The sequence below is a fragment of the Aspergillus lentulus genome, assembly GCF_001445615.1.
Source record: "Aspergillus lentulus DNA, contig: Alt04, strain: IFM 54703, whole genome shotgun sequence".
NCBI classification, from domain to species: domain Eukaryota; kingdom Fungi; phylum Ascomycota; class Eurotiomycetes; order Eurotiales; family Aspergillaceae; genus Aspergillus; species Aspergillus lentulus.
Window position 1 is genome coordinate 4,195,619 of NW_028322122.1, and position 11,831 is coordinate 4,207,449.

General features: G+C 50.0%; 4 protein-coding genes across 4 annotated transcripts; 2 read left to right on the plus strand and 2 right to left on the minus strand.

The window, feature by feature from the left end:
• Positions 1 to 20: 20 nt before the first annotated feature.
• Positions 21 to 1,024, minus strand: ALT_2646 (SDR family oxidoreductase; the record flags this gene model as incomplete). The annotated part of the gene is made up of 4 exons (XM_033561853.2): positions 21 to 211; positions 279 to 595; positions 661 to 929; positions 983 to 1,024. 4 exons carry the CDS (start codon positions 1,022 to 1,024, stop codon positions 21 to 23), a joined length of 819 nt encoding a protein of 272 aa, XP_033417744.2.
• Positions 1,025 to 3,699: 2,675 nt separating this feature from the next.
• ALT_2647 (uncharacterized protein) lies at positions 3,700 to 5,902 on the plus strand (the record flags this gene model as incomplete). The annotated part of the gene is made up of 11 exons (XM_089599390.1): positions 3,700 to 3,733; positions 3,798 to 3,890; positions 3,937 to 4,051; positions 4,102 to 4,301; positions 4,358 to 4,510; positions 4,564 to 4,676; positions 4,736 to 4,986; positions 5,040 to 5,113; positions 5,198 to 5,384; positions 5,439 to 5,615; positions 5,677 to 5,902. The coding sequence occupies 11 exons, from the start codon at positions 3,700 to 3,702 to the stop codon at positions 5,900 to 5,902; spliced, it is 1,623 nt and encodes a 540-aa protein (XP_089456536.1).
• Positions 5,903 to 6,483: 581 nt separating this feature from the next.
• On the plus strand, positions 6,484 to 9,172 carry ALT_2648 (Zn(II)2Cys6 transcription factor; the record flags this gene model as incomplete). Its single annotated transcript, XM_033561851.2, has 7 exons — positions 6,484 to 7,337; positions 7,398 to 7,898; positions 7,951 to 8,113; positions 8,178 to 8,340; positions 8,393 to 8,631; positions 8,693 to 8,940; positions 9,007 to 9,172. 7 exons carry the CDS (start codon positions 6,484 to 6,486, stop codon positions 9,170 to 9,172), a joined length of 2,334 nt encoding a protein of 777 aa, XP_033417742.2.
• A 167-nt stretch (positions 9,173 to 9,339) lies between these two features.
• Positions 9,340 to 11,586, minus strand: ALT_2649 (putative MFS sugar transporter; the record flags this gene model as incomplete). Its single annotated transcript, XM_033561850.2, has 11 exons — positions 9,340 to 9,586; positions 9,644 to 9,820; positions 9,883 to 10,069; positions 10,132 to 10,205; positions 10,262 to 10,512; positions 10,573 to 10,685; positions 10,751 to 10,903; positions 10,979 to 11,261; positions 11,339 to 11,369; positions 11,435 to 11,492; positions 11,550 to 11,586. 11 exons carry the CDS (start codon positions 11,584 to 11,586, stop codon positions 9,340 to 9,342), a joined length of 1,611 nt encoding a protein of 536 aa, XP_033417741.2.
• Between the last annotated feature and the right edge of the window lie 245 nt (positions 11,587 to 11,831).

Genomic DNA, 11,831 nt, shown 5'->3' on the forward strand with positions numbered 1-11,831 from the left:
TATATAGCGGGGCCCCGAGTTTACACCCACTGTTTGTTTCCAAAATGCGAGACAAATGCACCACCAAATCCACCCTCGATGCTGGCCTTTTCCCAGGTTGATCTGACATGTCGGACGGATTCTTCCGGGGTGATTGGGCCCTTGAAATGAGGCGCATATGTTTCGAGCTTGCCCAACAACCCCATCAAGCCTTGGATCTCTTCTGGAGTGGCTGTTGGTATGCATTAATCAAGATGTCCAGAAGTTATAGTCTTGCCAGGCAGAAAAGGAATACGTACCATTGGCGTAGCGGCCCACCTCCACCAGACCTGGGCTGATACTCATGAAGAGCACACCGTCTTTCTTGTATTGCGCGTTGAACTTGGCCACAATCATGTTCATGGCCGCCTTGGAGGCAGCGTATAAAGCGCCAACGTCAATCTCGCAATTGTTGGTCAAGTCGAGGTCGGCCACCCCGGTGGAAATGGTAATGACCTTCTTGACATTTCCCTTCAAAACAAGAGGGAGGAAGAGGTGGAAGAGGTGGATATTACCGACGACATTGGTCTGCCAAAGCTCTGACGAAACAGCCTCGACCTCCTCAACCTTGTCACTCCTGTTGAACACATAGCATTAACCACCGACCACCACGGACAGTAGCCAGAGGGAAAGGAGACCTACAATGCACCGATGGGTCCATAGGCGTCCAAGTACGGCACCAAAGCTCCGTTGGCCACAAGGTAATCGATGCCACGCTCGCCAACGATCTCGGCCGTGTCGGCAGCGGCCTGCTTCAGTGTGGCATATTTAGTGAGGTCTGCATAGAGGATGTGGACATTTGGACGGTCGCCCAGCTCTGCCGCTATCTTTTTCTCAGTCGCAGCTTTGTCACGGACCAGACCGATGACCAGGTTCTGCTGGTCTTCCGAGATCTGCCTGAGGAACTCGAACTAGGCTGCTGCATTAATTAAAGACAGTATCACACGGTAGAAGGAAGACTCACCCCGATCCCCTTGGACACTCCAGTGATAACGTAAACGGACATATTGATTGGATGGGTAATGATTCCAAGTCGAATGAACTCTGTGTGTGTAGGATGAAATAAGGTTAGGGTAGATATTATAGTTCAGTTGGTTTGATAGAAACAAGATGCTCAAGCAACGGCCATATCATATGCCAGGTGCTTATAAATACAGCTTGATTAATAATAGAATGGTATGGAAGGACGGCGAACGTCACTGGATGGAAGTGTTTATTTATTATTAAGCTTGGTGTTCTTATCTCACCATGCAGGCTTGTGCATATATGCATCACTAGTGGCTTGCCTCCAATTTTCGTTGACACAAGACATGCAGCATATGTTACCCATACAGTAGAGTAAGATGGCCTCAGGCAGACCTGGCCAACAATAAATGGAATCAATGCCCCACAGTCAGTTAAACAGTACCAAGATTCTTATGGTACATGGAAAAAGAATGGGTGTGGGGATGTCTGTTTATGTGGGTCTTGGCAGCGGCCAGGGGACACGGAAAGTGGTCTCAACTAGTCAGAACCCCACCTCTAAATTAGAACAATTTGTAAGCAAGGGAGCAGGGAAGCTATTCTATAGTAGTAGTAGTAGTAGTAGTAGTAGTAGTAGTAGTAGTAGACCTGCGTGCTGAATCTGAAAAACCAATGAAACACTGAACATGAACATGAACCTGCCCACCGAACAGCGGGGGGTTCTCGGACTTTTGACGTTGTGTGGCGCAGCACTTGCCAATTGCATGACATTTTCCCAAACGGTATGTTAGCTGAATCTCAGCTAGCTACGAGGATGCGCGTGTGCCATTGCCTGCCTTTGCACTCGTTGGAGAAGGGCCTTTCCGTATATATCCGTTTCCCCCTCCCTGCCCGCTATCGTCTTTGCTTACCTACCCTGCTAGGTCACCGCGCACTACTACAGTGAGTTGAGAGGAAGACTTGGCTTTCGAATCATTATTCAGTCAGGATGGCCCTGCACACGTAACCACATGTCCTCTGAAGACAACAACAGGCCGCGCAATCTAGCACAGTGGAATACCACCGCAAGGATGGTGTATCGGAGGAAGCATTATGCATTGGCCCACTAACCAGTTTTGCGTGGCGCAGTTCCTATCATGAGGAAGCACAATCTGAGTGGTTGCAGGACGACTATCTTGACTGGAAGAGCTCACTAACACTAGATGTTAGATAGGAAAAGACGTATCTCAGAGTGGGCGCGGCCTCTCAGGCCGCGGTCGATCTGGTGCGACCATGGTGGAAGGTGAACGACTGTGACCATGCGTGGAGTTTGGTCTATGACTTGTTAGAGCATAAGAAATTACTCCTCAGATCCGGAAGAGATTTAAACGGCCCTTGAAGACGAGAATGACTGGCTTGATATGACTAGGTCTACCATCCGTATCGATTATTATACGACATACTTGGACTACGGAGTTTTTATGAATTTAGCGGCACAGAAAAAGAAGCAGGAGGGGCGCCAGTTTCGACTGACCTGGTGATATCTCAGCACGATAACGATCATGGCCCTGTTGTTTATTTGCAAGCGACTCAAGCAGCCTGCAAACGGAAGCAGAAGTGATTAAAACCGTCTTGGTACTTGTTTCCCAGAGTTGTTTGTGGCTTTGAGTGATGGGAGATTGCAGCTCCTCGAGGGAGAAGCAAACATCTGCATATGTTTACACCCTTTATATATCCATGCTTTGTTGACAGTCGCTAAGATCCATTAAAGAGTCTATCACCTGGGGCTTGGTTTACTAGTTGAATCTGGTATTATCACACTGTGTCGAGTGTATTATCGGGTCATGCTGTCACTGCCTGCTATGAACCCATCACGCTACTCGATTCTCTCTCCTCTATAGGACCCTGGGCAAGTCGTCGTGGTCAACTCAGAGGAAAGTGAATTCTGTTTGCGATGATTGGATATTTGACAATGCGGGTGCGCTTTCTCATGGTGTCCGCTGGGTAGACAACTGCTCTGATATTGGGTGAAACGCTAGCTAGCTCTGCTTGGGTGGTAAGTGTTCAGAAACACGGTTCCCACCTGCAATGTTCGATGGCTTGTCCGCAGGTCTGACGTCAATGACGAAACCTCAATTGACGATTATCTATTGTTCGTATCCCGCCGAACATGAACTTTGAATTAGCCTGATCTCTCCTGTCAGGTTCTATGACTATTTTTGGTGATGCGCTTTGAGACCCTGCGGATTCGAGGACCGCAGTGTCCCATCAAAGCAACCGAGTCCTCAACTGCTTTGGCGATCGATTTTAAGTGAACATGTCCAGGTTTCCGTTACCCGAATATGCCTATCATTTTCACTATGCTAGAAATGGTCGTCTAGACACCCCTTTTTGGCGGAGCGGATTGGTGGCTGACGCTTTCTTATTGTAAAGGTCGGCTGTCTTGTCATCCTCAGTATTGTACGGGGAACATCCGGACAGCCGACATAGAAAAGAGTTCTTTCGGTATGTTCCCCGAGAATGCTGCATGTCACTATGCTCGAAGAATACAGAGTACGAGGCGCGTTCGGCATTTCCCCGAAATTACGGGGTTGCTCCCCACAAGTTTCCGCAGATTGACAGTTCGGATTGAACAACACAGACGTTCCGGCGATGAAGGGCGATTGATAAAATCCCCAAGATGCAGGACGTTTGGGGGTTCGAATCATTTCAATTGTCGACAATAATCATCCTGTAGATATGTCTTCCAACGTTAAATGGACTGATGTGGCAAGTGAGTGCTGCATGAGCGAGTGGCCACAGCGGCGGCAATATTGGTTATTGACACTTCGCTCCAGATAATACCCACCCCATCTGGTACAAAGATGCGGGCTTGCGTCGCAACGTAGCCCTGGGTCTTGGTCTCTGCCTTGTAATTGCTACAAATGTGGGTATTTTCATCTGCCGTTTGGAAGCTGAGGCTAATAATTGTTGCAGGGATGTTAGTAATGGCGGGATTACTTAGACGATCGCCAAGTACTGAACTGATCGATATGTCATTAGACCAAGGAAGCCTTCTCACTGGGTTCCAGGCAATGCCTTCATGGCAGAAGTATGTTCACCCTTGCCGGTTCGTTGCGGCCTCGAGTTTGACTTTGCCAGATACTTCAAGAGCCCTACTGGCTCTCTGCTGGGTATCTACGCTGCTTCTTTCTTTATACCCTCGATCTTTACTGCATTTATTGGCGACTTCATTTCCACCAAATTGGGCCGTCGATGGTGTATCATTATTGCAAATATCATCATTACCATCGGCTGCCTTGTCAATACATTTGCCAGCTCTATCGGCATGTGGTGCGGCGGTATTTTCTTCTCTTCCCCTCGTGGTATTGGTCTCCCAGTTGACCAGTGTGTTCAGGTCGTGCTATTATTGGAGCTGGTGTGGGTATTGTGAAGGTTGCGGCTCCTGTATTGATCCAAGAGATTTCCCATCCTCGGCTTCGACCTATTCTTGGCTCCTGCTACCAAACATTCGCATACATCGGAAGCTTCTTTGCCGCTATCATGACTTGTGACTCAACCAACCCTACCAAAACCACGTTCTGAGCTAACCCGCGATGCTAGTTGTTGGCCTGTATGTTCCCGGTGACTGGGGTTGGCGATTCCCTTCTCTTCTCCAGGTAATCGGTCCAGTTGCTGTTATCATTGTGACCATGCTTTGCCCTGAATCCCCGCGGGTGAGTTTACCCTCCAAAGGACAAGGTTGAAATCCCCATCCACTGACAGGGTTGTGCAGTGGCTCATAAAGAATGGTCGCGACGAGGAGGCCGTCGGTGTTCTCGCCAGTTTGCATGCCAACGGTGACAAGGAGGACGCCCTGGTCCAACTTGAGATGAAAGAAATCCGCACTGCTATCGAACGTGAGGTCGTCCAGCGGAAAGCAAGTTTCTTAGACTTCCTGCGGACCCGTGGAAACAGGAGACGTCTGGCCGTCGTTGTAGCTTTGGCATGCTCCTTGAACTGGATGGGTAATGGTATCATCTCCTAGTAAGTCTAGTACTTCACCGTGTGCACGGGCACTTCAGCTGATGCTGCTGTAGTTTCCTATCGCCAATTCTCAAATCGGTTGGCATCACCTCCGCAGTCCAAATCACCTTGATAAACTCTGGTCTTGGTAAGGCTCGACGATCCCCTTTTTCCCTGCAGCCTCAAAGATCAAAAGCACAGGCGGGGTACAAATAGCTGACCTACCCTACAGCCCTTTGGAATCTAATCCTCGCTGGCAGCGCTGCGGTGTACTGTGACAAGGCTGGACGTCGACCTCTGTTCCTGACATCAGTTGCGGGGATGTTATGTTCCTACGTTGTTGTTATGGGTTTGTCTGCCGCCTTTGCCAACACCAAACAGCCCTCACTTGGTATTGCTGTGATCCCTTTCCTATTTATGTGAGCTGCCCTTGGAGTCCAAGAGTGAGGGACTCGCTGACCGTTTCAACACAGCTATTTCGGATTTTATGACATGGCGTTTACTCCTCTTCCAATAGCATACACTGTTGAGATTCTGCCCTTTACAATCCGGTCCAAAGGGATGGCGCTGTTTACAAGTGCCGCTACTTTGGCCAACTCGTTCAACCAATTCGTCAATCCAATTGCGCTCAAAGCCATCTCTTGGCGATAGTGAGTTGCTCAGACCATCTCTAGTTGCTTGCTGCCCATGCACTGACTATTGTATGCTTAGTTATGCGGTGTATATTGCCATTCTAGTCTTCTACTTTTGTTTCATCTTCTTCATGTTCCCCGAGACTAAACGTCTCTCAGCGGAAGATGCAGCAAGGGTTTTCGACTACAACAGGAAGGGCGCCGCCCTCGATAAGACAGATGATGATGTTGAGCATAGCGCTGTCAGCCCCGCCAACGAGAAGCAAGAATCTGAGTTCGTCAGCGAAGTCAAGGACAGGACTTAAGGCGGTGATGAACAAGGATGTGGTACGGTTAAATAAGGGTACCATATCGTACTCATCCACCATTAAGGACACGGCGACGAACTTCACTTGGTTGAATCTACATTCACAATATACTATTATTTCAAAAAGCACTGTAAAGTACCTGACTATGTGACTGATGATGTTGTCTAAATCAAGGTACTTTATATATATCTCTCATTATTGACACATATCATAGTGTGAAGAGAACAACGAAGAGCAAACAGGAAAGAATAACTATACTATAATCTCATAGTCAGTGGCCACTACAGGTCTAGGAGCTCATGCCTATTCGTTCGAGAAGTAGGCAGATAGGAGGTAGGTACTCTGTATTTCTGCAGCCTCCAGCATGTGTATGGAAGATGTCTTGGTAGTTACATAATCAACCAGTTTTCCCCGCAAATTCGGTTGATTTTAGCGGGAGGTCGTTACTAACAGTAGCCAATGAACTACCGTTATTAGTCCGTAAAGTTTATCCTCTCAGTTGATTAGGTTATTACGAGATTAAAAACCCACCCATGAGTTGACTGTGCAAAGATCTCTCAACTCAACCGCACAGAATCATGACGCCAATTCCACGTGCAGCCTCTGTAGGTTCACCCTCGCGGGGCCACAACAGGCTTGATCGTGTAGATTGTCGCAACTCGACGGCGGCTGTCGACAAGAGGCAGCATCAGAAACAGCGAACGCAGCGCGCCACCTATGCCTGTGAGCGATGTCGCCTCAAAAAGCTTCGATGTACGGGTGGCCACCCTTGCAGCGCCTGTCGCCGAGCTGAGATCGAGTGCGACTTTGGCGATCGGGGAGTGGATTGGCAGCAGAGTATCTCCATTACAAACCAGCGACTCTTGCAACTCGAGAAGACGGTCATGGAGTTGGTGTCCGGTCTGAGCCATCTGACCCATCCACAACAAGCAGCGCTCCCGCAATCGCCTTTCCCACATGCAGGACAAATGGTCTCAGCCACATCAGCTAATTTAGCAGATTCCTTTCACCATGCCACTGCATATGGGCGGGCAATTAATGTGCATGAAGTCAACAGCCCTTCTCCCCAGATGACACGAACTGCGGGGCCTCCAGATTCGTTCCCCGCGCGGACCAACATCGCGGAGCCCACTCAAAACCAAGGGCCAAGTGCGACGCCAGAACGTATATGTACCTCGCCGGGCCACCCTGGAGACTCAGAGGGGCTCGATTCACGCTGGGCTGCCCTGCAGAACAACTCAGCTCCGTTCCCCCCGTTAATGGCCCACCCCACTGTGTGGTCAGGCGAACCAGCAAAAACCATTTCCAGCGGAGATCCGAATGCTCAATTCGCTCTCGGCATGACACACTACGAAGCCAAGGTTGACTTACAGAGCGAACCAGTTTCGGGGGGAATTGTCGATAAGCGGGTGGCAAGAGCGCTCTTCTCCTTGTAAGTCCCTGGGTTGCTCGATTCATCAGGCAACAGCGGACTCACTGAGAAATAACCTAGGTTCTTCCAGAAATGTCACCCATTATTTCCGCTAATTGAGCCATGCAAGGACCTGGACAGACATTTCGATCATATCCGATCATCAGCGCCATTCCTCTTCACCGCAATCCTGGCAATTGCGGGCCGTTACTATACCGCTTATCGGGAGAAGCAATCCGCCAGGTCAAATCTGCCACCCATCCCCGGTAACGCCCTCGCAGCGCTCGCAGACCTGGCCTGTGCGCACCTCGGATTTGTCCTCTTGCGTAAACAACATCAGCTGTCAGACGTGCAGGCTACATTACTACTTTCTGTGTGGGTTCCGCGGGGAAGGGGTCAATCCGCGGACCAGTGGATGTTGACAGGGCTGTGTACTCGCCTGGCGTACCGTATCGGTGTACCCGATTCGTTTGGCTGCCCGGCCATTATCCGCCTCTTGAATTCATCTGATATCGACATCAACGATATCGGTGAGGCGAACAGTGTCTTGCCCCAGTGGCACACTTGGTTGATCATTAACCAGTAATCTGATGTCTATACCGATATTTGGCCACTGATTAACCTCTGTTCCTAGATATGACATATGGCTCAGCCTTGGATTGGGTCGTCCCCACCCAATGCCAGTTGTCCAACCCTCTCCCCGACAGTATCTCACCGTTGTACGCAAGCTGGGCCCCTCAGCCCAGGTCGATTCGGAAGCTGCGACATACGTTACTAGCCTGACAGAACTTTCCGCCGTAAGCTATCCATTCTTGACTGTTGTTGCATCCACTTAACAAAGAGCTAAACTGTGTTGCTAAGGTGGCGGCGGATTTGGTTTCTGGTCTGCGCACAGCTCGCTTACCCCCGACACCGCGCCAAAATACACGCCAGCCCGCTGCCACAGCATGGTCTAAAATCTCATCACTTCTATCTGACCTAAACCCGCGGTTGGATGAGTGGCAGCGTCAATGGACCTGGGCCGGTGAGCCCTACGGGTACTCTCAGGCATGCATTGGAGCTTACATTCTATCTAGGTTCGTACGATGCCGTCATGCTTGGCAAGTACACCGACCTGGTCAAGATCTACAGTGAACATACGCGCTTATGCTTGAACTCTCTTTCGCTTAACCTCATTGCCGCTAATGCTACAGCGAACTCGGAGAACAATCTAACGATCTCCTGTTTGGAAAAAGCTTGCGAGGCAGCCGTAGCCCTTGTGCAGTACTACGTTAGGTCTTCTGATTCGGAGCCGATCATTCGATTTGGTGGAGATGTGAGATTCTGCTAGCTGCTGTTTGTGTCCTCGCTAATGAAGTGTTCTCATCCATGTATAGTACCTGGTTCTGATCCTTGGCCAAGCTGCAATGTTCCTCGTCCGAGTACTTGTCGCTCGACTCGAGCAGCCCTTGCCAGTAGACCGACGTGTCTTGGTGCATCATCTCAAGACTGCCATCGAGCTCCTGGAGTCTAATGACATGTCCACAACCGGTATTTGTGGCTGGGTGGCCCAACTGAGTCGCGAGCTGGCTCGCTACGCGGGACTTGCGTTTGACTCCGCTTCAGCTGATCCGACAGATGCCAAGTAAGACTTCACTTCTCGCGGCTTGATGCGTTCTGGCCCTTACCTTCTGACGCGGCATATGAACAGCTTCGCAGGGCTAGATTCAAGCCTTCCAGAAATCGAATGGGATTTTGATATCTCCGCCTTACTAGGCCAGAACATCCCGGCCGGAGAGACAGGCCTCGACCTCGGCCATTGCTTCGATTTTGCCCAGTCTTTCTTCCCTCCATCGACGGGTCCGGAGAGCCTATGAAGCGAACTCTGCACCGTATCCTCTGAAGGTTGAAAGGAAGTTACCGTCTTGTACATCGTTGATGGATTGGATGTCAGGACAGACATGTAATACTAATGTTCCATTCGATTCATATTGTATTTGTTTACTCATGACTATACTTTGCAATTGCGTCGACTTCGTAACCCCTAAACATTCTCTCTATGAGAGCAGCTCCCCTTCGATTTAGAAGCCTCGTCTTCCCCGTGGTGTGCATACCCATCGGCAGCGCGCTTCCCCACTTCGCGCAGTGCGAGCTCATTCAGCTTCTCTATCTCATCATCGCGCTTGTCAAATATCATCGAGACTTCTTCGATGGTATGGTGTCTGGTCTCAGGATACATGAAATACGCAAAGACCAGGTAGAACAATAGGATGGCGATATACACCGCGTAACTGCCCAGAGTAAGCTTCCTTCATCATCCTTCATTATCGATAATGGGATATACTTACTATTTCCATTTGAGGGTCTGCAAGGCAATGGGATTCACAAACTGATTGAATGAGTTCGCCATGGTGCCCACAGAAGTGAACAAGGCAAGGCCCTTGGTGCGTAGTCCGAAAGGCAGGATTTCGGCTGTATATGGGACCGGTAGCGGTGTCCAGGCGATGTCGTAAAAGCCATAGTAGCTTGGAATCAAGTCAGCTTTCCTTGGTCCCTTCCACTGCGTTGGATTTGGGCCATGACTCACAGGAAAATGGACGGCACTACGGCAATGCTCATAGCGTGGCTCCCTGTTGTAGCGAAACCAGCAGAGAAGCCCATGATGAGGGCGTATGAAATGAGCATACCGATGATGGAGACGAGGAAAAGTGGACGACGACCGAAACGTTCAACATTCAACGCTGCGCCAAATGCCAGGATGAGGTTCCAGATCGCTAGGCCATTTCATATCAGTATATATGCGCCCGCTAATCGTTTTTTTCAGCCTCGTTCTTACCGAGCCCAGATGTGAGAAGCGTTATTTGGACTGGAGACGTTATCCCGATAGAGTGGAGTACAGGGGTCAGATAGCTGCAGGGCAAAAGGTCAACACAACTGTCATGACAGGTGCCAGCAGACAGACTTACTAGGAGACAATGCCATTGCCCACCCAGTTGGTGCCTACACAAAGGGATAAGAGTACAACAAGACGCCGTCGATTCCCCTCTGTCATGAAGAAGTCTCGATAGGACGCATGATGCCCAACTCGTTCTTTCGTCAGTACCATTTGGATCTCAGCCAATTCCCATTGGACAAGAGGGTCGTCGAGAACACCGTTGGCGTGGTACTTGCTCAATATCGCCGAGGCTTCCGCTATTCGGTCCTTGGACACGAGCCACTGGAGTCCAAATGGATGAGCCATGAAAGTGTCACGCAATATATGGGAGTCGTAACTCACTCTTGGAGATTCCGGGCAGCTTATCAATGTAACAAGGACAAATAAAGGTCCTACGACTTGGACGATCGAAGGCGTCCGCCATGACCAGTCACCTGGGATATAGAGAGCCGCGACTGTGGGAAGAGCTCTAATTCAGCACAGGGTCGTTGATGAGGCAGGGCTACACGAGGTCACCCACAACAAAGCAACGCTGATAGCAGGGCGCCAAAGTAGAAGAAAGGATAGTAGCAGGAAGCCAACATCGGTCGTAATCGAGGGTGGGCAATCTCCTGAATGAGCGCGGGAGCGGCCACCTTGGCGAGACCACCACCTCCGCCAATGATGGCGCGACCTGAACAAGTTCCGAGTTTTAGAACATAATCCCAAAGGCACCAAAGGAGCCGTGGGGGCGGGGAGGGATAGTTACCAGCAACCCACATGCCGGCGCTATTGGCAAAGGTGTTAATGAAACCACCGGCAAGGACAAGGAAAGATCCCAGGGCCAGGGTGACTCTGCGCCCGAAGCGCTGAGATAGGAAATCACCAAGGTAGGCCGTCACAATCGATGGGAGGTACAAAGATGCAGCATAAAGCCCCAAGATTGTGCCTTTCGGGTGGTCAAAAAACTCATTCCAGGCGGTAACAGCCTGTAGCCCGTTGAGGAGACCGGCATCATCTAGCATCACTTGAGTAGGTGGGTGACGCAGACCCTATTCGACAATCTACTCACAGCCCTATGTACACGTCTTAGCTTGTGTAAATAGTTACGGATCGATACGGTACTCACCAGGTAATAAATCACAACACACAGCCCAAGACTTATGAAGCAGTGTCAGCCAGCATTCCTGGCTTGAGTTGTTGTCACCAGCTGCACTGGACTTACCAGTGTGCAATGTTCGCCTTGAGAGCAGGGTCCTTGTACCAGTGTTCATTGGTATTGTCTAGTAGAGGGAATCAGTGAGCAGGGCATGGAGCAGCGTGGTGGTGAGGGTTCTCACTGGGTATGTTCTGAAGCGTGTGTGTCTGCTGCATCATAACGGGGCCACGAGGGATGGTTACCTCAGCCTGGGCAGTGGTGAGATTGGTATGACTGATGGAAGGTCTCAAAAGTAGACAAGGCTTAAGGAGGGAGAGAAGGGGATGAAATCCGGGGTAAACTGCCGGGACTTTAAAACGTTCTGGGGGAAATGGGGAGCCATGTAGTTTAATTAATTGCAGAATGAAAAATTGGCCGGAGATTTGCTTGGAGTAAATTACGACTCCAAGTTCCCATTACCGGT